At 41.0% G+C, this 21202-nt stretch overlaps 1 protein-coding gene across 2 annotated transcripts; it reads left to right on the forward strand.

Moving 5' to 3' along the window:
- Positions 1 to 2625: 2625 nt before the first annotated feature.
- On the forward strand, positions 2626 to 12108 carry LOC135463081 (uncharacterized). 2 transcript variants are annotated; one of them, XM_064740401.1, is made up of 6 exons: positions 2626 to 2703; positions 6772 to 7134; positions 9032 to 9136; positions 9679 to 9843; positions 10633 to 10734; positions 11985 to 12108. In XM_064740401.1, the coding sequence occupies exons 1-6, from the start codon at positions 2664 to 2666 to the stop codon at positions 12050 to 12052; spliced, it is 843 nt and encodes a 280-aa protein (XP_064596471.1). In that variant the 5' UTR covers positions 2626 to 2663; the 3' UTR covers positions 12053 to 12108. The 2 variants fall into 2 exon arrangements, with proteins under 2 accessions (XP_064596471.1, XP_064596470.1); XM_064740400.1 differs by lacking the exon at positions 2626 to 2703 and adding an exon at positions 3473 to 3546.
- Positions 12109 to 21202: the final 9094 nt, after the last annotated feature.

Raw genomic sequence — 21202 nt, forward strand, 5'->3', positions numbered from 1 at the left:
CTCGATCAAGGATTGATCCTGGATCTACCGGTCCCGAAGCGGACGCTCTACCAACTGTGCTATCCGGGCCGGTACGGAATTAGGATGTAATGATGTTATTCGCAATATATTAGACGTCACCGACATAGAATTCCTCAAGACCTTCTACAATTGTAATCATATTTAATATACAAACATATCAAAACAATGCAAAGGGTTCAAGCTTAGGGAATGGTTAGTCCGACAGCAGAATCCTGGTTTATGCAGGAATACAATATTAAAGGCTCAGAGCATAAAGAGAAAGAAGAGAGCGGCGAAAACAGTGTGATAGCTGGCAAATGGTCACACGTAACCGTCAACGGTCATGTGCTGTATTTGTAATTGTTTGAGAAAGTATGGGCTAATGTGTACATGTATGTATAAGTACTAACCCATCAATGTCATAGAACCTCTTGATCATACAAAATGGTAAATATACTAGTGCGTGGGAGGCAGTTCATGTTTGTCCTCCACGGGATCTTGAGTAAATGTAATCTCTTGACTTGTCATGTCACATCATATATTAATGTTAAAATTTTTAATGCTCGAGGCCGTATTTCACCGGTGACATGTCAACATTTGCCAGCTATCACACTGTCAACGCTCCTCTGGTCTTACTCTCTATGCTGTAGGTGTATTACACTGTTGTTGCTGCTCTGGTTTTATACTCTAAGCTGTGCGTCTGTCACACTATTGTAACTGCTCTGGTCTTACTCTCTATGCTGTACGTCTATCACACTGTCGTCGCTGCTCTGGTCTTAGTCTCTATGCTGTACGTCTATCACACTGTCGTAGCTGCTCTGGTCTTACTCTATCCTGTACGTCTATCACACTGTCGTAGCTGCTCTGATTTTACCCTCTGTGCTGTAGGCCCTACGTCTGTCACATTGTCGTCGCTGCTCTGGTTTTACTCTCCATGCTGTACGTCTATCACACTGTCGTCGCTGCTCTGGTTTTACTCTCCATACTGTACGTCTGTCACACTGTCGTAGCTGCTCTGGTCTTACTCTCCATACTGTACGTCTATCACACTTGCGTCGCTGCTCTGGTTTTACTCTCCATACTGTACGTCTATGACACTGTCGTCGCTGCTCTGGTCTTACTCTCCATACTGTACGTCTGTCACACTGTCGTCGCCTCTCCGGTCTTACTCTCCATACTGTACGTCTGTCACACTGTCGTCGATGCTCTGGTTTTACTCTCTATGCTGAACGTCTATCACACTGTCGTCGCTGCTGTGGTCTTACTCTCTATGCTGTACGTCTATCACACTGTCATCGCTGCTCTGATTTAACTCTCTATACTGTACGTCTGTCACACTGTCGTCGCTGCTCTGGTTTTACTCTATGCTGTACGTCTGTCACACTGTTATCGCTGCTCTGGTTTGACTCTCCATACTGTACGTCTGTCACACTGTTGTTGCTGCTCTGGTTTTATTTTCTATACTGTACGTCTATCACCCTGTCGTCGCTGCTCTGGTTTTACTCTCTATGCTGTACGTCTGTCACACTGTCGTCGCTGGTCTGGTCTTACTCTCCATACTGTACGTCTATCACACTGTCGTCGCTGCTCTGGTCTTATTCCCCATACTGTTCGTCTATCACACTGTCGTCTCTGCTCTGGTTTTACTCTCTATGGTGTACGTCTATCACACTGTCGTCGCTGCTCTGGTCTTACTCTCTATGCTGCACGTCTATCACACTGTCATCGCTGCCCTGGTTTTACTCTCCATGCTGTACGTCTGTCACACTGTCGTCGCTGCTCTGGTCTTACTCTCCATGCTGTACGTCTGTCACTCTGTCGTCGCTGCTGTGGTCTTACTCTCCATACTGTACATCTGTCACACTGTCGTCGCTGCTCTGGTCTTACTCTCCATACTGTACGTCTATCACACTGTCGTCGGTACTCTGGTTTTACACCCTATGCTGTATGTCTGCCACACTGTCGTCGCTGCTCTGGTTTTACTCTCTATACTGTACGTCTGTCACATTGTCGTCGCCGCTCTGGTTTTACTCTCCATACTGTACGTCTGTCACACTGTCGTCGGTGCTCTGGTTTTACCCCCTATGCTGTATGTCTGTCACACTGTCGTCGCTGCTCTGGTTTTACTCTCTATACTGTACATCTTTAATTTTATTACTATGATCCATACATTTTACAAATGACCTAAGACGAGTGATAAATGATCAGCTTCGTCACTTGTTTCCCATATTTCCGTTTTATTGAGTTTGGTTTTTCATTTTTTAATCATCTGAGCTTTTGTCAGACGTTAGTCAGACATAGAAATATGTATGTATGGCCCCGCATGCCAAATATATCGGTTTACAATAAGGTCTATATCGGTCACGGGGAATACTGATTACGCATGGACGTTATGGTTTGTATTGTGTGTCCTGTAAGCTGATCAGGTGTCAAAGGCCGGGCAGAATGCCCAAAACTCGTTTGATAAACAAACGGATAATAAAGGCGGCTTTCTCATAAATATTCATGACACTCGTGCGGTTGAGAATTACCTTTAAGCGCATGTATAATCAGTATAGCCATACATATGTGAGTGATCTTGTGGCGTCACGTGCGTCATAGGACGACAACGAGTGAGTGATGATGTGGCGTCACGTGCGCCGTAACACGACAACGAGTGAGTGATGATGTGGCGTCACGTGCGTCGTAGGACGACAACGAAAGGTAAAATGATAAATTCATCTCACAGCATTACACAAGATACATGACCATGACAAGCAATGAGTACTTCCGATAAATTTATGACATGAACATCCATTTTTAGCATCGACTGCGGAGGCGATAACACGTGAGTATGTCTATTCTTCATATGACTGAATGAAACAAGGTCATTTCCTACAGATCTAAGTGAAATATTCTTGGTTATGGCGTAAAACACCAACCAAATAAATTGATAAATATTTTGGGGAATGTTGAATAATTGCTGAGTAATATTGATTAACCAAGTCTGTGAAATTCTAAAGACTCAGAAGGGATACTCCAGATTACTGATAAAGCCACCGAATTTGACGACAAAAATATCCAATTTCTTAAAGGCGCCCTCCTTTTATTCAAAGAAAGAAACAAAAAAAAAAAAACCAAAAAAAAAAAAAAAAAAAAAACCAAAACAAAACAATATTGTGAATTATACGTCAAATAAAAGACCGGTTAATATCGTGAACATAGTTAGTTGGATAAATAGCCGGTGAATCCCAAAATCCCCAAAACTTATGGGTTTTTTTTTTGAGGGCGTGGGGGGGGTTTGATTGGTGTTTTACGCCGCACTCAAGAATATTTGACTTATACGACGGCGGCCAGCATTATGGTGGGTGGAAACCGGGCACAGCCCGGGGGAAACCCACAACCATCCGCATGGGGGAAGTGAATCAAGTGCAAACGCGTGATAAGCATGTGAGTAAAGCTAATGATTACAGATAAAACGTCATGATCTGGAGTATGGAGTATGGTAGAACATGACTGTCAGAATATTCACTCTGAGATTGCTGGTGTGTCTCTGTGCATGTCTAGGTGAGTAATACAGACTTCTTCTCCCAGTAATAGGGTAATGCCGGTCCTGACCTGACTTCAGTAAAAAATCTAGGTGAGTCTGTTCGCTCTGATCACTGCGTGTCATAAGCTACCGATCAGAGCGGATTTACCGGTACATACGTGTATGTCTACAAGAGGTTGAATGATCCACAGTCTGTTGTCAGCCCTTACTGAATAGACTAACACAAACTTGTATAAATATTTACATTACCAGTAATCGGTTAGATTAACCCATTAGTAGATATACGGATCGGATATGATAGGTACCACCATAACGTCTCTGTCACATGCCCTGTATAAAGTACAGTACCGTAGCCTATATATCAGTACTACATTCTAAATATTGTACTTATACAGAGAGTGTAAATCAATCTGTAACATTGCCGCCGTGCCAAATAACTCGTACATACCGTGTGAGAACAACCCACCCTATTGTAATAGTCAGCCAAGTGACTTGAAATGCACATTGGTATGGTGGCTAATAGCGACCATCTCACAAAACCACGCCCTTCGTGCCCCCGCGAAGCGTATGGAGGTCACGGACAGCATTCTGGACGCCCCAAACATACAAAGATCGCGGTCAAATATGGACGTTATCAGAAACCATAGATTGACCAATATTGCAACTTCATGTTCAAAATGACTGATATTGTGGACAGATGTAGATCCGACGGTGGGCTGAATTATGCTTTAAAAATATGGCCAACATTTTATTTTAGCTTATCACATGTAACTGCTGTTAGAATTTATTTATTTATTTGATTGGTGTTTTACGCTGTACTCAAGAATATTGCACATATACGAAGGCAGTCAGCATTATGGTGGGAGGAAACCCTTCAGAGCCCGAGGGAAACCCACGACCATCCGCAAGTTGTTATCAGGCCAACTACTGTTAAAATAACGACACAATAATATACTGTTGAAAATTACAGTCACAGAAAATGCTTTCCAGTATCGAGAACAATGATTTTTATAGTACACGGGTAGAGAATAAGATCACGAACAAAGCGGGCAGAGAAAGGGTATAAAAACATTTTTGATTCTGAAATGATGACACAATGAATGAATCAGACCCAACCCTAAAAGAGCCTAAACAGATTCCAGGGTCATATATATGCTTCAAGAGGCAGCCAAAAATCTAAAAAAAATTACTTGCTCTGTAGTCTACCCGTTATAAATCTACCATATACATCATTTTGAGTCAAGACATAGTCGGCAAATATTGCTAATAATTCAAATAAATACTAAAGCACACTCCAGAAAGAGGGAGCTGGTGAACAAATCGGAGATTTACATTCATGAATTACCATTTTTTAGTGATAAATAGTAACGGTTCATGTGGATGACGTCTACGGCTAAAATCTAAAATTTTTCTCTTTCTTTTTCCTAAAGTTGCGTGTTTGATTCCACAGGCAAAGAAATAATATCATATAAAAATTAAATGTGAAGCCAGGAGTTAACTAAGAGAACAGGAAGTTGGGTTTGATTTCACCCACAGAACAGCAGATTCCATTCAAATTACCAAATTTATCTATTTATTTGATTGGTGTTTTACACCTTAGTCAAGAATATTTCACTTATACGAAGACGGCCAGCATTATGGTGGGAGGAAACCGGACAGAGAACCGTGGAAACCCACGACCATCCGCAGGTTTCTGGAAAACCTTCCCAAGCACGGGCGGAGAGGTAGCGAGCATTTAACTCGACTTGAACCCACAGTGAACGCCCTGGGTCATTGCCCCCCGTTGGCACGCTAACCACCTAATAATTTTATACAGAAGCCTGAAATTAACACAGTGAACAGGAAGTTGGGGCTGAGTTGGCCTGGGCGCTTTTTGCAGAGAACAGCAGGTTCTAATCAGTTTATAAGGAAATACGAAATTAACACAGAGAACGAGAACATAGGGTATTTGACATTTTGACATTTTGTTAATTTGACATTATATTAATCCCTTTACAAGTGGGACTGTTTGCGTCTGTAATTTCTGACGCCATGCTTAATTCTTGTCAATTACACTTTATTGCATGTAGACAGTGTCTCCACATTTTAGAAACTTATGCTCAGTCGGTTAGCGCGCTAGCTGGCCTCGGACCCCCATTAATTTTCCATAAGCGACAATGTTAACGTCTAGCGCTGTAGCTCAGCCCCAATCATTCCGTGGCCATTAAGCTTTGGTGCATACCTGGCCCAGCCTGTGAGCAAGAAGCCATAAAAATCTTGACATAGGTTGACCGTCAAAATCTGGACCTTTCCATGCCGGCAGCTGGGAGGCGTGCCTAGCAACGCCAAGGGGACGTCACTCGCAGCCTCATCACTACCTCACACCTTGTGTCCTCTCGCCCAGAATTTCAAACTTTTATCAATAAAGCTCATACCTCCTCAAAGTTTAGACAGTTTCCAGCATTTTAATACCAAGCATGCACCTGTGCACCAAAAATGGACGCCTGGGAGCAAAAAAAGACTTTATACCCTAAAATTCACAGAACTATAATCGTCCCTACCGAAAAACGGAAGTTGTAATGGGGGTCTGTGTCCAGCTCAGCGTATTGACCCACACGACTCTCATCAATGCGTTCTCTGTGACTTGAAGTCCAGCTCATGATGGTGTCCACTCCGGCCGTACGTGGTAAGGTCTGCCAGCAACTTGTGGATGATCGTGGGTTTCCCCCAGGTTCTGCCAGGTTTCCACCCACCCTAATGCTGGCCGCTGTCGTATAAGTGAAATATTCTTGAGTACGGCATGAAACACCAATCAAATAAATAGAAACCCAAGTGCCCAGTGAGATGGTTGCACTTGACATATTTGAGGTTAGCATCTCAACCGGGATTCTGAAGAGAAACATTGCCTGGAGTTCCCATTGAATCCAATATGGCCGTCATATGGCGTGCCGCCCCACGTTTCATATGCAACAATGCAAACCATATATTGATATATAGATCTAAGAATATGCTAAATTGCTCCAGGGGGATTTTTCTGTAGCTAGTGCACATGTGTTCATAATCGTAATAATCATATATATGGAAGGGCCATCTTCGTCATATCAAGCGGCAACCGCCTAGCAGACAGAGCCCATACTAAAGAAAAGCATAAACAAAGAATGAAATGAAAGACATAAATAAACAAATTAAAAAAATTAAACAATTAACAAAAATTAACAAATTAATTTAAAAAAGTGTAAATGCCCTTTATGTTTTTTTTTCAGAGACGAGTAGTGTATCGATCCTGCCTTCTTACTCAACAGTAGACACTGAGCGCGGACATAATGTGACGTTGCCGTGCAACATCAAAACAAGATGCCCCGACAGTCCTCAGATCACGTGGTACAAGGGACAGCCAGGGATTGGTCAGAGGGTGTTTAGTATAAATACGGCGGGTAAAGTGCTGATTAACTCGAACTACACGGGCCGGGTGGATCGGGAGGGACAAGCCGGACTGGTGATTATCTCCCCTGATTTGGGCGACACCGGAAACTACAGTTGTGAAGTGCTGATAACAGTCGACATCCCGCCAATCGATGCTGGCCACGTGTTCTTAAACGTGACCACAGAGCAAAAAGTGAACTGTGGTATAATTAACTTCGTTTATTTTGATTGAACGTAACCACATTTTGCTCAAAACTTAATATTACGGCTCCGTGAACTAAGAACAACCAATCAGCCTGTACTATGTTTTGCAATTGTGATAACTAACAATACTCAAATAACAACACATTTTTTTACCTTTAAAGCAAAACACATTCTCATTTTATGGGCATCCGAGATAGTTTGTACTTCGTTAAAGGCAGATGGGTCATTTCTTTTCAAAGTCTCATGTTTCTACAAAGTTAGATGTGTGTATATATGCACATGTTTCCGCCACTGAAGAATCATGCCGACGACACCAGACATGACACCCCACCCATTCACATTATGCTGACACCGAACCAAACAGTCCTGTTTACTCGCCCTGACTTCTCAGTGTTGAGCGCCAATCAAGGCAGTAATGAGTGCCATTTTTAAACGGTGTATGACCCGACACTGGCTTGATCCCGGGACTCCCCGACTTCGAGATTGACGCTCTAATTATTAGGTCACCTAGGCGCTCCCTTAAAGGAGAGGAAAAAATGATGCCACAATCAGATAAAAGAGTGCAAAAACTTATCAAAAAATATAGTCTTTAATATTTTTCTGATCTTTTCTTTTAGGATAAAACGTTATTTGAAAATATTTTTGTATGGTCGGTGCTAGGTACCACCCATTCATATTCTAGTATATCGTCTTTGCATGAAAAATGTTCTGAATAAGGAGGTGATGCTTATGTAATAGGTTTATTCGAATGCAGATTTGCTGCTTATGTCCAGACATACAGCATTTAATATGAATTATGAGAATATCTATGAATATATTAAAAAACATAAATATGATCCAGATTGAACACGTTGGTTAGCGGAAAAGACTACATTCTAGTGGAATTATACTTATTAAACATATGTTACATCCTCATTTTTATAACATTATTACGCAAATACAATATATACTAAAACGTGGTCCAAAATAACCACCATACAAAAATTATTTTCAAGAGTTATTTTCTCTTTAAAGGAAAAACAGAAAAAAAAATTTTGAACACCACATTTACAATTAAATTTTCACACGCCTTAATCTGAAGTCTATGTAACTTTTATATTTTCTTCACATATAAGCAAAATGTTATACACGTGTTTAAATATGCAAATACAGAATAGCTGCAACATTTCGCAAAACTTCGATCGGGTACGGGTTCGTGTCGTCTTGCATGTAATGACCAGCGTTAATAGATATGAGGTGACCAACCAATGCAATAACAGACCAACCAAACGACAGACAAATGGACAGAGCAACCAAACGACAGACAAATGGACAGACCAACTAAACGACAGACAAATGGACAGACCAACCAAACGATAGACAAATGGACAGACAGACAGAACGACTTATAGAGATTTGCTTTGCTCAGATAAAAGCAGAAGTTTACCTTATATGATTTATTTATTTATTTGATTGGTGTTTTACGCCATACTCAAGAATATTTCACTTACACGACGGCGGCCAGCATTAAGGTGGGAGGAAACCGAGCAGAGCCCAATGGAAACCCATGACCATCCGCAGGTTGCTGGCAGACCTTTCCACTAACTGCCGGAGAGGAAGCCAACATGAGCTGGACTTCAACTCACAGCGACCGCATTGGTGAGAGGCTAGTGGGTCATTGCACTGCGCTAGCGCGCCAAAAAACTGAGCCACGGAGCCCCCCCCCCCCCCCCCCCACATCCTACGGAATACGAGCATGGTTACCATGTACACATACCTAGGTACATTTGTAAATGAATACATTTGCATACAGTTTATATATTGTCTTTTACCACAAATATGCATTAAAAAATTGCTGATGTCCAAGTTGTTGTTAAACTTTGTGAACAAATAGTAATTTGCCAGCTTTATTTTCAGAGCTGGGGGGCCGTCGTATATCTCTGGGCTTGGCCGTTCTGGATACTCTGGCTATTCTGCTTGGGGTGATGTTAATATTTCTCTCTGGTCAAACGGGATTTGTAGGTGAGGCTATCGACTAAGACAAGGCAGCAACATGCGGATGGTCGTGGGTTTCCCCTGGGCTCAGCCCGGTTTCCTACCACCATAATGCTGGCCGCCGTGGTATAAGGGAAATATTCTCCAGTATCGCGTAAAACACCAATCAACTGAATAAATAAATAAATAAATATATAAATAAATCATCAAGGACAAAACAGATTTTATGTAACTTTTTGAAAATTCCTAATGTACAACCATAGCACTAAATGTGTGCAAACTTGGAGTTTTATCATTGGCCATTTTAAGATTCTGGAAAATGTCTTTTCTCTTTTATTGTAGTCTACATTAAAAACAAAGATCATACGTCGGACGTGTGCCCGTCTAGTCTTATTGTGATTCTAAACCCTTGATGCGTCTGTACTACAAGACAGCTGGGCTATTCCGCAGTAAAGTACACGCCCTCTTGTGTGGAGGACAGAGTAGCGACAGTGAGTAATCTATAGCCAATCACACGAATCACTTTATATGCTTCAAATCTAATATTTTTTTGCCTTTTTGCCTCTTAGGTCAATGCGCTCAAGCAGACATGCGCTCTCCAATCATCAACAGCAGAAGAAACATGTCACGTGTCTGTGCGGCGCACTTCCGGTTGTGTTGGATGAGCCTGTGTCTGATTGGAGCAACTGTAATGTGGATTCATTACACTGTAAGAGACATGCCTGACATCAGCAGTAAGTAAATCACAAAATGGTACTGTGGATTTTAGGCACACTGTGCATTGCTCGTTTAAATGCGAAGTGAATTTGACAAGTCTCATATGAACAAAACTCAAATAAATATTTTTGGTATACTGCATACTTCTGTTACTATAGTATACGTTGACTTCCTTTATTAGTGGTGATTCGTGAATGCTGCTTTTGTGTGGAATATCCTCAGCTTTTTCAAATTTTCTTTCTCTGTATAAAGAGTCATGGTGAAAGCTTATATACTTTATTATTTTTTCCAATTTAAGTGATTCCGTGCGGTTTAAGTCATGAAACATTGCACTTGCCAGGGTTTTGAGGCTCTGTTTCTCGGCATGTGAGAAAATTAATGTCATAACTGTAATTATTACCTATTTGCTTGTACTTATGGTTTTTACAGATTTGTATATGCATTCTTAGTCACTATCCGTACCACTGGTGTCGCCCGAGGTCACACTGCAGATGCAATAACATGACGTATATATTTTGTCTCATCGTCAGCATATACCGGCGCTGCTGGGGTTGCCCTGAGTGTCGTTGGGGTGACACTGTCAATGCAATAACATGACGTATATATTTTGTCTCATCGTCAGACTTTACCGCCACCACTCCGGTCGCCCTGAGTGTCGTGGGGTTCCGACTGCAGATGCAATAACATGACGTATATATTTTGTCTCATCGTTAGACTATACCCGCGCCACTGGGGTCGTCCTGAGTGTCGTGGGAGTCAGACTGCCAATGCAATAACATGACCTATATATTATGTCTCATTGTCAGACTCTATTGGCACCATTGGTGTCGTCCTGAGTATTGTGGGGGTCACAATCTGCTTCCTGTGTCAGGTACACGGGATAATCACATGGCTTCAGGACAGAAAAGGTAGGTACTCTTCACCTTTACATTTTCGCACAAACATATGAAAAAGCAATAAACATTGTTCAACCATACGCATGAAATCCATGACTGAGCCGTACTTAACGCTTCTGGATTACGTGGTACGGTATATTTGCATATAAAAGGAAAAAAAATCAGTAGTGTGTCGCCGATACTCGTTAGTGTGTAGTAGATGCTCTGTAGTGTGTCACAGATGATCAGCAGTGTGTCGTAGATGCTCAGTAGTGTGTTGTAGATACTCAGTAGTGTGTTGTAGATGCTCAGTAGTGTGTTGTAGATACTCAGTTGTGTGTTGTAGATGCTCAGTAGTGTGTTGTAGATGCTCAGTAGTGTGTCGTGGATGCTCTGAAGTGTGTGGTAGATGCTCAGTAGTGTGTCGTAGATGCTCTGCAGTGTGTTGTAGATACTCAGTAGTGTGTCGTAGATGCTCTGCAGTGTGTTGTAGATACTCAGTAGTGTGTCGTAGATGCTCTGCAGTGTGTTGTAGATACTCAGTAGTGTGTCGTAGATACTCAGTAGATGCTCAGTAGTGTGTCGTAGATACTCAGTAGTGTGTCGTAGATACTCATTAGTGTGTCGTAGATGCTCTGTAGTGTGTCGTAGATGCTTAGTAGTGTGTCGTATATGTTCAGTAGTGTGTCGTGGATACTCAGTAGTGTGTCGTGGATACTCAGTAGTGTGTCGTGGATACTCAGTAGTGTGTCGTGGATACTCAGTAGTGTGTCATGGATGCTCAGTAGTGTGTCGTAGATGCTCTGTAGTGTGTGACAATTTCATGGTAATCAACAAAGTCAGGATCGGTGCATGGTCTAAAGACACAGTACTGTCATAAACCTTGTGACACTGTACATGAGCGGCACGGTACTTTGTGGCAGCCTCGTGGTGCCCATACCACATCATGGGGTCATTAAGACAGCACATTTTCAGTACGGGTGTATGTCACAAAGATTTTTAGGCTCATTTGGAACAAAACACATAAGCATGTCACAAAAGCTGTATCTATTCAACTACGGCCCAAAGATATAGGGGTTCAAAGTTTGTGCACCATAAGCATGTATATTGATGTGCTCTTGACATTTAGAATGTGGTATCCATGCAATTGAACTGTATTGATTGATTTTTTTGCTCTTAATCTAATAATAATCTCCCTTTACTCATCATTATGCATAAACATAACCATATTCTAAAACCAATCATTTATATGTGTTTATTTTGTTTTATTTTTGTATCTTCAGATGGCTTAAAAGAAGACGTTAACCCATCAGCTAGAAAAGCAATGTTAGTTAAACTAGATGCTATATGAAAGCCAAAGCAAATAGAGTGTTTCTTAACTGTTCTTATTTACTTATTTGTTTATTTATTTAATGTATTGGTGTTTAACGCCAAGAATATTGTACGACGGCGGCCAACATTATGATGGGAGGAAAAGCGGTAGAGCCCGGGGGGAAACCAACGATCATCCGCAGGTTTCTGACAAACCTTCCAACTTATGACAGGAGAGGAAGCCAGCTTGAACTGGACTTGAACTCACAACGACTGCATTGGTGGCAAGCTGTTCTTATAATTTCCCTGCTAAATTAATATTGGCTCACCATATCAAACACCAAGCTTATACATCTGTTATATGAGTTTTATTTAAAGCAAAATACTACAGCACAGAGAGTAATTCCAGAGCAGCAACAACAGCGGGATAGTTTTCAACTGTCACTCATAACCGGTGAACTATTACCTGTTATCAAGTAAACTCAGTTAGACTGCTATCCTAACTCCGAGTACATTCTTAAAAAAGTAGCAAATTACACGCTCCTCGCATCATGGCTTGGGCAGAATTGGATAACAAAATGTGCATGTGTGGTAATGACAATGTGTTAGACGTTACTGGTGTAGAATTTCTCAAAATGCTGTAACCGCCGTTCTCAGAAAGTTCCACACATATGGGGGAGGTCACTTTTATTTTTTCCTGTGGGACAAGGCGAATTATGAAGCAAAGAGAGCTGAAGGTAAAGGAATTTAAGACAATACTTCACACGTTTAGTTTATTGTATATTATTTTATTTATGGGTCGTTAAGACAAGCCGTTACACATGAATTTTAGCTCAAGATATTATATAAGTAAATATGAAGTTTCTAAAAAAAACCCTTTACATTGTTTTATTTTTGTTGTTGCCAGTGTGATAGACGTACATCATAGAGGGTAAACCCAGAGCAGAGACGATAGTGTGCTAAACGCACAGCATAGAGATTAAGATGTGGAGAAAGGCCTCGTAACTGTACATTCCTGGATAAGAAAGTACGACGCCCGAAGCGCCAAGGATTTTGTTACCCAGGAATGTACAGTTACGAGGTCTTTCTTCCGCTAAAACGGTCGCATTATTATTACATAATAAACGACTTCTGTGTTTAGCGGTGGGAGGGAGTGGGATACGAAGTGCGCATACAGTACGGTGCTATGTTTTAGCTCTGATCCTTTATGTATGACGACATGGCCAATACATGCTTGACTCGACCATTCAGATGCAGTTGGTTAAAACTTGACCGCCAGGCCTGTGTAAGAGACCAAGTCGCCCATGTGTCTGTATGCTATGATTGTTTAGCTAGGCTCGAACATCCAGTGACGACATCGGTGTTGCTAGTTGTGGGAAATATGGGACACTGACTGATTCGTCTTATACGAAGAACGTATTATCTCATCTGCCAGACGAATGTGGGAATATACGGATGCCGTACTTTCCTGACGGAGAAAGTACGGTTTTCCAAACAGTGACGTCACAACAAAACGTTTAAAACCAGAGCAGCGACGACAGTGTCATAGACATACAGCATAGAGGGTAAAACCAGAGCAACATCGATAGTGTGGTAGACGCACAGCATAGAGAGTTAAACCAGAGCAGCGACGATAGTGTGGTAGACGTACAGCATAGATAGTTAAACCAGAGCAGAGACGATAGTGTGGTAGACGTAGAGAACAGAGAGTAAAACCAGAGCAGCGACAATAGTGTGGTAGACGTACAGCCTAGAGGTAAAACCAGAACAGAAACGATAGTGTGATAGACGCACAGCATAGAGATTTAAGCCAGAGCAGCGACGATAGTGTGCTAGACGTACAGCATAGAGAGTTTATACCAGAGCAGCGACGATAGTGTGGTAGACGTACAGCATAGAGAGTTAAACCAGAGCAGAGACGATAGTGTGGTAGACGTACAGCATAGAGAGTTAAACCAGAGCAGAGACGATAGTGTGGTAGGACGTACAGCATAGAGAGTTAAACCAGAGCAGCGACGATAGTGTGGTAGATGTACAGCATAGAGAGTAAAACCAGAGCAGCGACGATAGTGTGCTAGACGTAGAGCATATAGGGAAGAATCAGAGCCGCGGCAATAGTGTGATAAACGTACAGCATAGAGGGTAAGTTTTCACAGATGAAAATTGTACTTCACAATTTCATTTTTTTCATTTAGAAAATCATTATTACGTGGAAATTATGTTTTCACAGAAGAAATTAGTTTTTCACGTCAAAAAACATATCCACAGCAGTTAAAATTTTTCCTGTGTGGTTATAATATTTTCAACGCGGTTAAATATTTTTCTCCGTTGTGTAAATACTAGCACCGCCGTGTAAACTGTTTTCTCTGCGGTATAAATAATTGCACTGCCGTTGAAATTTATCTGTAGAGGGAATAATTTGCTCCCCGGCGCAAATTCACGTGGTCTTGGAAATCCCAGTATCGACCTTTTTCTGTAAAGAAATTTATATATACATACATTATACTTTTCTTATACCTTTAGCATATTATAGCAAAGTCATAAGGTCGTCAAGTGAACTGCGCCTTTTCAAAACTGCGCAAGTTCGACAAAATGTCTTCATGCGATTTCACACAGGGATTGCAATTTGATATTCAGGCTCATACGGAGATTAAGTACATGTATTTTTTGGATTGATCAGGTTCCTGGTTACAAAAACGACTAACGGAAAATAGCACATTACTATGCCTGAGCTTTGCAGATAGAAACCTTTGTTTGTCTGTACTATACGCGTTTGCTTTAACCCTGTGTTCCAAAAATTTGACAAACTCTTCAAACCACCATAATGGCCGCCGTCGTGTTAGTAAAATATTCTCGAGTGCGACGTAAAACACCAATAAAGTACATAAAATTAATGGAGCAAAGTTATTATCAACTGGATAAAACATCTAATGTACTTGTAGTTTTGTTTATTTATTTACTGGATTGGTAATTTTCACCCACTCAAGAAGATTTCACTTACTCATCTGAAAGGCATGTCATGAGACGCATCAAACAAACTGTTCATAACTCCTGATTTACTTACCTAACAAAATGAATTTCAGCAGCAATGCAGAACTAATCTGCTGACGTCGTTCCAGCAGTGAGTATTGTTTGAAGCGTAGATTAGCTTACAGTAAAATCTTTACCACTGCTTCTTATCGTAATTGTGACGTTAAACCCCAAGCACTCACTCACTCTCTCGTTATTGTGCGACTTCTTCATTTTATGTCTTGCGTTTCTCCATCGCTTGGGAAGCAATTGATAAAGTATTGAGTCTGTATTGCTTTTCTAACGTCATGGATTTCATTCAGCAAATAATGATGAAAAGTTTACATGGGCCAGACATAGTGTTTGTAAATGTTATTCGTGGCTTTGATGGAGCCTTCTGAGCAAATAAATACATTACCTTTCAGCCACGTTGTCTCAGTCGGTTAGCTCGCTAGCACAGCGCAGTGACCAAGGAGTCTCTCACCAATGCGGTCGCTATGAGTTCTTGTCCAGCTCATGCTGGCTTCCTCTCCGACCGTACGTGGGAAGGTGTTTCAGCAACCTGCGGATGGTCGTGGGTTTGCCCGGTTTGCACCCACCATAATGCTGGCCGCCGTCGTATAAGTGAAATATTCTTGAGTACGGCGTAAAACACCAATCAAATAAATAAATCAATCAAATTTAAGCCACGTTGTCAGGAAGACAGGGGGGACCGTGGAGTGGATGAAGGAGGTTCGATAAAAAATGTTTCTTAGTCTAACAAGAATAAAAGTTGTTGTTAATCAGACAGGTAAGGTTTTCAAGCCCCAACTATGCCTGTCAGTTAATAAAGCTTGTGAAGAGATTTCCAAAGAAATAACGACGATTATTGCCATTAGTACATGGAAATCAAATTTCATGCCTCTTTACCGAGAAATAAGGTTTGAGCAAACGCCTTGATTCACTGAATTTGATGTCATGTCTTGATTTTCTGTATTTAAATTCATGCTTTGTCTCTTTCGGCACTAAATTGTTAAAAATCAAGCACACATCAGATGTTGAATGTAAAAGGAACAGAATTTATACAAGGATTAGAAAATCAATCGTGATCTGAAACATAGAGAATCAAGGCGTGCTCGATCTGAAAAAGAGAGAATCAAGGCATGATCTGAAACAGAGAGAATCAAGGCGTAATCTGAAATATACAGAATAAAGGCGTGATCTGAGATGAAGAGAATGGAGGCACGATCTGAGATGAAGAAAATGGAGGCGCGATATGAGATAAAGAGATTCGAGGCGGGATCTGAGATAAAGACATTCGAGGCGCGATCTGAGATGAAGAGAATGGAGGCGCGATCTGAGATGAAGAGAATGGAGGCGCGATCTGAGATGAGGAGAATGGAGGCGCGATCTGAGATGAAGAGAATGGAGGCGCGATCTGAGATGAAGAGAATGGAGGCGCGATCTGAGATGAAGAGAATGGAGGCGCGATCTGAGATGAAGAGAATGGAGAAGTAAAGACACAGTACTGTCATAAACCTTGTGACACTGCACACGAGCGGCACGGTACTTTGTGGCAGCCTCGTGGTGCCCATACCACATCATGGGGTCATTAAGACAACACATTTTCAGTACGGGTGTATGTCACAAAGATTTTTAGGCTCATTGAAAACAAAACACATAAGCATGTCACAAAAGCTGTATCTATTCAACTACGGCCCAAAGATATACGGGTTCAAAGTTTGTGCACGATAAGCATGTATATTGATGTGCTCTTGACATTTAGAATGTGGTATCCATGCAATTGAACTGTATTGATTGATTTTTTTTGCTCTTAATCTAATAATAATCTCCCTTTACTCATCATTATGCATAAACATAGCCATATTCTAAAACCAATCATTTATATGTGTTTATTTTGTTTTATTTTTGTATCTTCAGATGGCTTAAAAGAAGACGTTAACCCATCAGCTAGAAAAGCAATGTTAGTTAAACTAGATGCTATATGAAAGCCAAAGCAAATAGAGTGTTTCTTAACTGTTCTTATTTACTTATTTGTTTATTTATTTAATGTATTGGTGTTTAACGCCAAGAATATTGTACGACGGCGGCCAACATTAAGATGGGAGGAAAAGCGGTAGAGCCCGGGGGAAACCAACGATCATCCGCAGGTTTCTGACAAACCTTCCAACTTATGACAGGAGAGGAAGCCAGCTTGAACTGGACTTGAACTCACAACGACTACATTGGTGGAAGGCTGTTCTTATAATTTCCCTGCTAAATTAATATTGGCTCACCATATCAAACACCAAGCTTATACATCTGTTTATATGAGTTTTATTTAAAGCAAAATACTACAGCACAGAGAGTAATTCCAGAGCAGCAACAACAGCGGGATAGTTTTCAAACTGTCACTCATAACCGGTGAACTATTACCTGTTATCAAGTAAACTCAGTTAGACTGCTATCCTAACTCCGAGTACATTCTTAAAAAAGTAGCAAATTACACGCTCCTCGCATCATGGCTTGAGCAGAATTAGATAACAAAATGTGCATGTGTGGTAATGACAATGTGTTAGACGTTACTGGTGTAGAATTTCTCAAAATGCTGTAACCGCCGTTCTCAAGAAAGTTCCACACATATGGTGGAGGTCACTTTTATTTTTTCCTGTGGGACAAGGCGAATTATGAAGCAAACAGAGATGAAGGTAAAAGGAATTTAAGACAATACTTCACACGTTTAGTTTATTGTATATTATTTTATTTATGGCTCGTTAAAACAAACCAGTTATACGTGAATTTAAGCTCAAGATATTATATAAGTAAATATGAAGTTTCTAAAAAAAAAAAACCTTTGCATTGTTTTATTTTTGTTGTTGCCAGTGTGATAGACGTACATCATAGAGGGTAAACCCAGAGCAGAGACGATAGTGTGCTAGACGCACAGCATAGAGATTAAGGTGTGGAGAAAGGCCGAGTAACTGTACATTCCTGGATAAGAAAGTACGACGCCCGAAACGCCAAGGAGTTTGTTACCCAGGAATGTACAGTTACGAGGCCTTTCTTCCGCTAAAACGGTCGCATTATTATTACATAATAAACGACTTCTGTGTTTAGCGGTGGGAGGGAGTGGGGATACGAAGTGCGCATACAGTACGGTGCTATGTTTTAGCTCTGATCCTTTATGTATGACGACATGGCCAATATATGCTTGACTCGACCATACAGATGCAGTTGGTTAAAACTTGACCGCCAGGCCTGTATAAGAGACCAAGTCGCCCATGTGTCTGTATGCTATGATTGTTTAGCTGGGCTCGAACATCCAGTGACGACATCGGTGTTGCTAGTTGTGGGAAATATGGGACACTGACTGATTCGTCTTATACGAAGAACGTATTAGCTCATCTGCCAGACGAATGTGGGAATATACGGATGCCGTACTTTCCTGACGGAGAAAGTACGGTTTTCCAAATAGTGACGTCACAACAAACGTTTAAAACCAGAGCAGCGACGACAGTGTCATAGACGTACAGCATAGAGGGTAAAACCAGAGCAACTTCGATAGTGTGGTAGACGCACAGCATAGAGAGTTAAACCAGAGCAGAGACGATAGTGTGGTAGACGTACAGCATAGATAGTTAAACCAGAGCAGAGACGATAGTGTGGTAGACGTAGAGCACAGAGAGTAAAACCAGAGCAGCGAAAATAGTGTGGTAGACGTACAGCCTAGAGGGTAAAACCAGAACAGAAACGATAGTGTGATAGACGCACAGCATAGACATTTAAGCCAGAGCAGCGACGATAGTGTGGTAGACGTACAGCATAGAGAGTTATACCAGAGCAGCGACGATAGTGTGGTAGACGTACAGCATAGAGAGTTAAACCAGAGCAGAGACGATAGTGTGGTAGACGTACAGCATAGAGAGTTAAACCAGAGCAGAGACGATAGTGTGGTAGACGTACAGTATAGAGAGTTAAACCAGAGCAGCGACGATAGTGTGGTAGATGTACAGCATAGAGAGTAAAACCAGAGCAGCTACGATAGTGTAGTAGACGTACAGCACAGAGAGTAAAACCAGAGCAGCGACGATAGTGTGCTAGACGTAGAGCATATAGGGAAGAATCAGAGCCGCGGCAATAATGTGATAAACGTACAGCATAGAGGGTAAGTTTTCACAGATGAAAATTGTACTTCACAATTTCATTTTTTCATTTAGAAAATCATTATTTACGTGGAAATTATGTTTTCACAGAAGAAATTAGTTTTTCACGTCAAAAAACATATCCACAACAGTTAAAATTTTTCCTGTGTGGTTATAATATTTTCAACGCGGTTTAAATATTTTCTCCGTTGTGTAAATACTAGCACCGCCGTGTAAACTATTTTCTTTGCGGTATAAATAATTGCACTGCCGTTGAAATTTATCTGTAGAGGGAATAATTTGCTCCCCGGCGCAAATTCACGTGGTCTTGGAATCCCAGTATCGACCTTTTTCTGTAAAGAAATTTATATATACATACATTATACTTTTCTTATACCTTTAGCATATTATAGCAAAGTCATAAGGTCGTCAAGTGAACTGCGCCTTTTCAAACTGCGCAAGTTCGACAAAATGTCTTCATGCGATTTCACACAGGGATTGCAATTTGATATTCAGGCTCATACGGAGATTAAGTACATGTATTTTTTGGACTGATCAGGTTCCTGGTTACAAAAACGACTAACGGAAAATAGCACATTACTATGCCTGAGCTTTGCAGATAGAAACCTTTGCTTGTCTGTACTATACGCGTTTGCTTTAACCCTGTGTTCCAAAAATTTGACAAACTCTTCAAACCACCATAATGCTGGCCGCCGTCGTGTTAGTAAAATATTCTCGAGTGCGACGTAAAACACCAATAAAGTACATAAAATTAATGGAGCAAAGTTATTATCAACTGGTTAAAATGTAGAGGACATCTAATGTACTTGTAGTTCTGTTTATTTATTTATTTACTGGATTGGTAGTTTTCACCCCACTCAAGAAGATTTCACTTACTCATCTGAAAGGCATGTCATGAGGCGCATCAAACAAGCTGTTCATAACTCCTGATTTACTTACCAAATAAAATGAATTTCAGCAGCAATGCAGAACTAATCTGCTGACGTCGTTACAGCAGTGAGTATTGTTTGAAGCGTAGATTAGCTTACAATAAAATCTTTACCACTGCTTCTTATCGTAATTGTCACGTTAAACCCCAAGCACTCACTCACTCTCTCGTTATTGTGCGACTTCTTCATTTTATGTCTTGCGTTTGTCTACCGCTTGGGAAGCAATTGATAAGGTATTGAGTCTGTATTGCTTTTCTAACGTCATGGATTTCATTCAGCAAATAATGATGAAAAGTTTACATGGGCCAGACATAGTGTTTGTAAATGTTACTCGTGGCTTTGATGGGGCCTTCTGAGCAAATAAATACATTACCTTTCAGCCACGTTGTCTCAGTCGGTTAGCTCGCTAGCACAGCGCAGTGACCAAGGAGTCTCTCACCAATGCGGTCGCTATGAGTTCTTGTCCAGCTCATGCTGGCTTCCTCTCCGACCGTACGTGGGAAGGTGTTTCAGCAACCTGCGGATGGTCGTGTGTTTGCCCGGTTTGCACCCACCATAATGCTGGCCGCCGTCGTATAAGTGAAATATTCTTGAGTACGGCGTAAAACACCAATCAAATAAATAAATCAATCAAATTTAAGCCACGTTGTCAGGAAGACAGGGGGACCGTGGAGTGGATGAAGGAGGTTCGATAAAAAATGTTTCTTAGTCTAACAAGAATAAAAGTTGTTGTTAATCAGACAGGTAAGGTTTTCAAGCCCCAACTATGCTTGTCAGTTAATAAAGCTTGTGAAGAGATTTCCAAAAGAAATAACGACGATTATTGCCATTAGTACATGGAAATCACATTTCATGCCTCTTTACCGAGAAATAAGGTTTGAGCAAACGCCTTGATTCACTGAATTTGATGTCATGTCTTGATTTTCTGTATTTGAATTCATGCTTTGTCTCTTTCGGCACTAAATTGTTAAAAGTCAAGCACACATCAGATGTTGAATGTAAAAGGAACAGAATTTATACAAGGATTAGAAAATCAATCGTGATCTGAAGCATAGATTTATTTATTTATTTATTTATTTGATTGGTGTTTTACGCCGTACTCAAGAATAT

The sequence above is a fragment of the Liolophura sinensis genome, chromosome 2 (genome assembly GCF_032854445.1).
Source record: "Liolophura sinensis isolate JHLJ2023 chromosome 2, CUHK_Ljap_v2, whole genome shotgun sequence".
In the NCBI taxonomy this organism is placed as follows: Eukaryota; Metazoa; Mollusca; class Polyplacophora; order Chitonida; family Chitonidae; genus Liolophura; species Liolophura sinensis.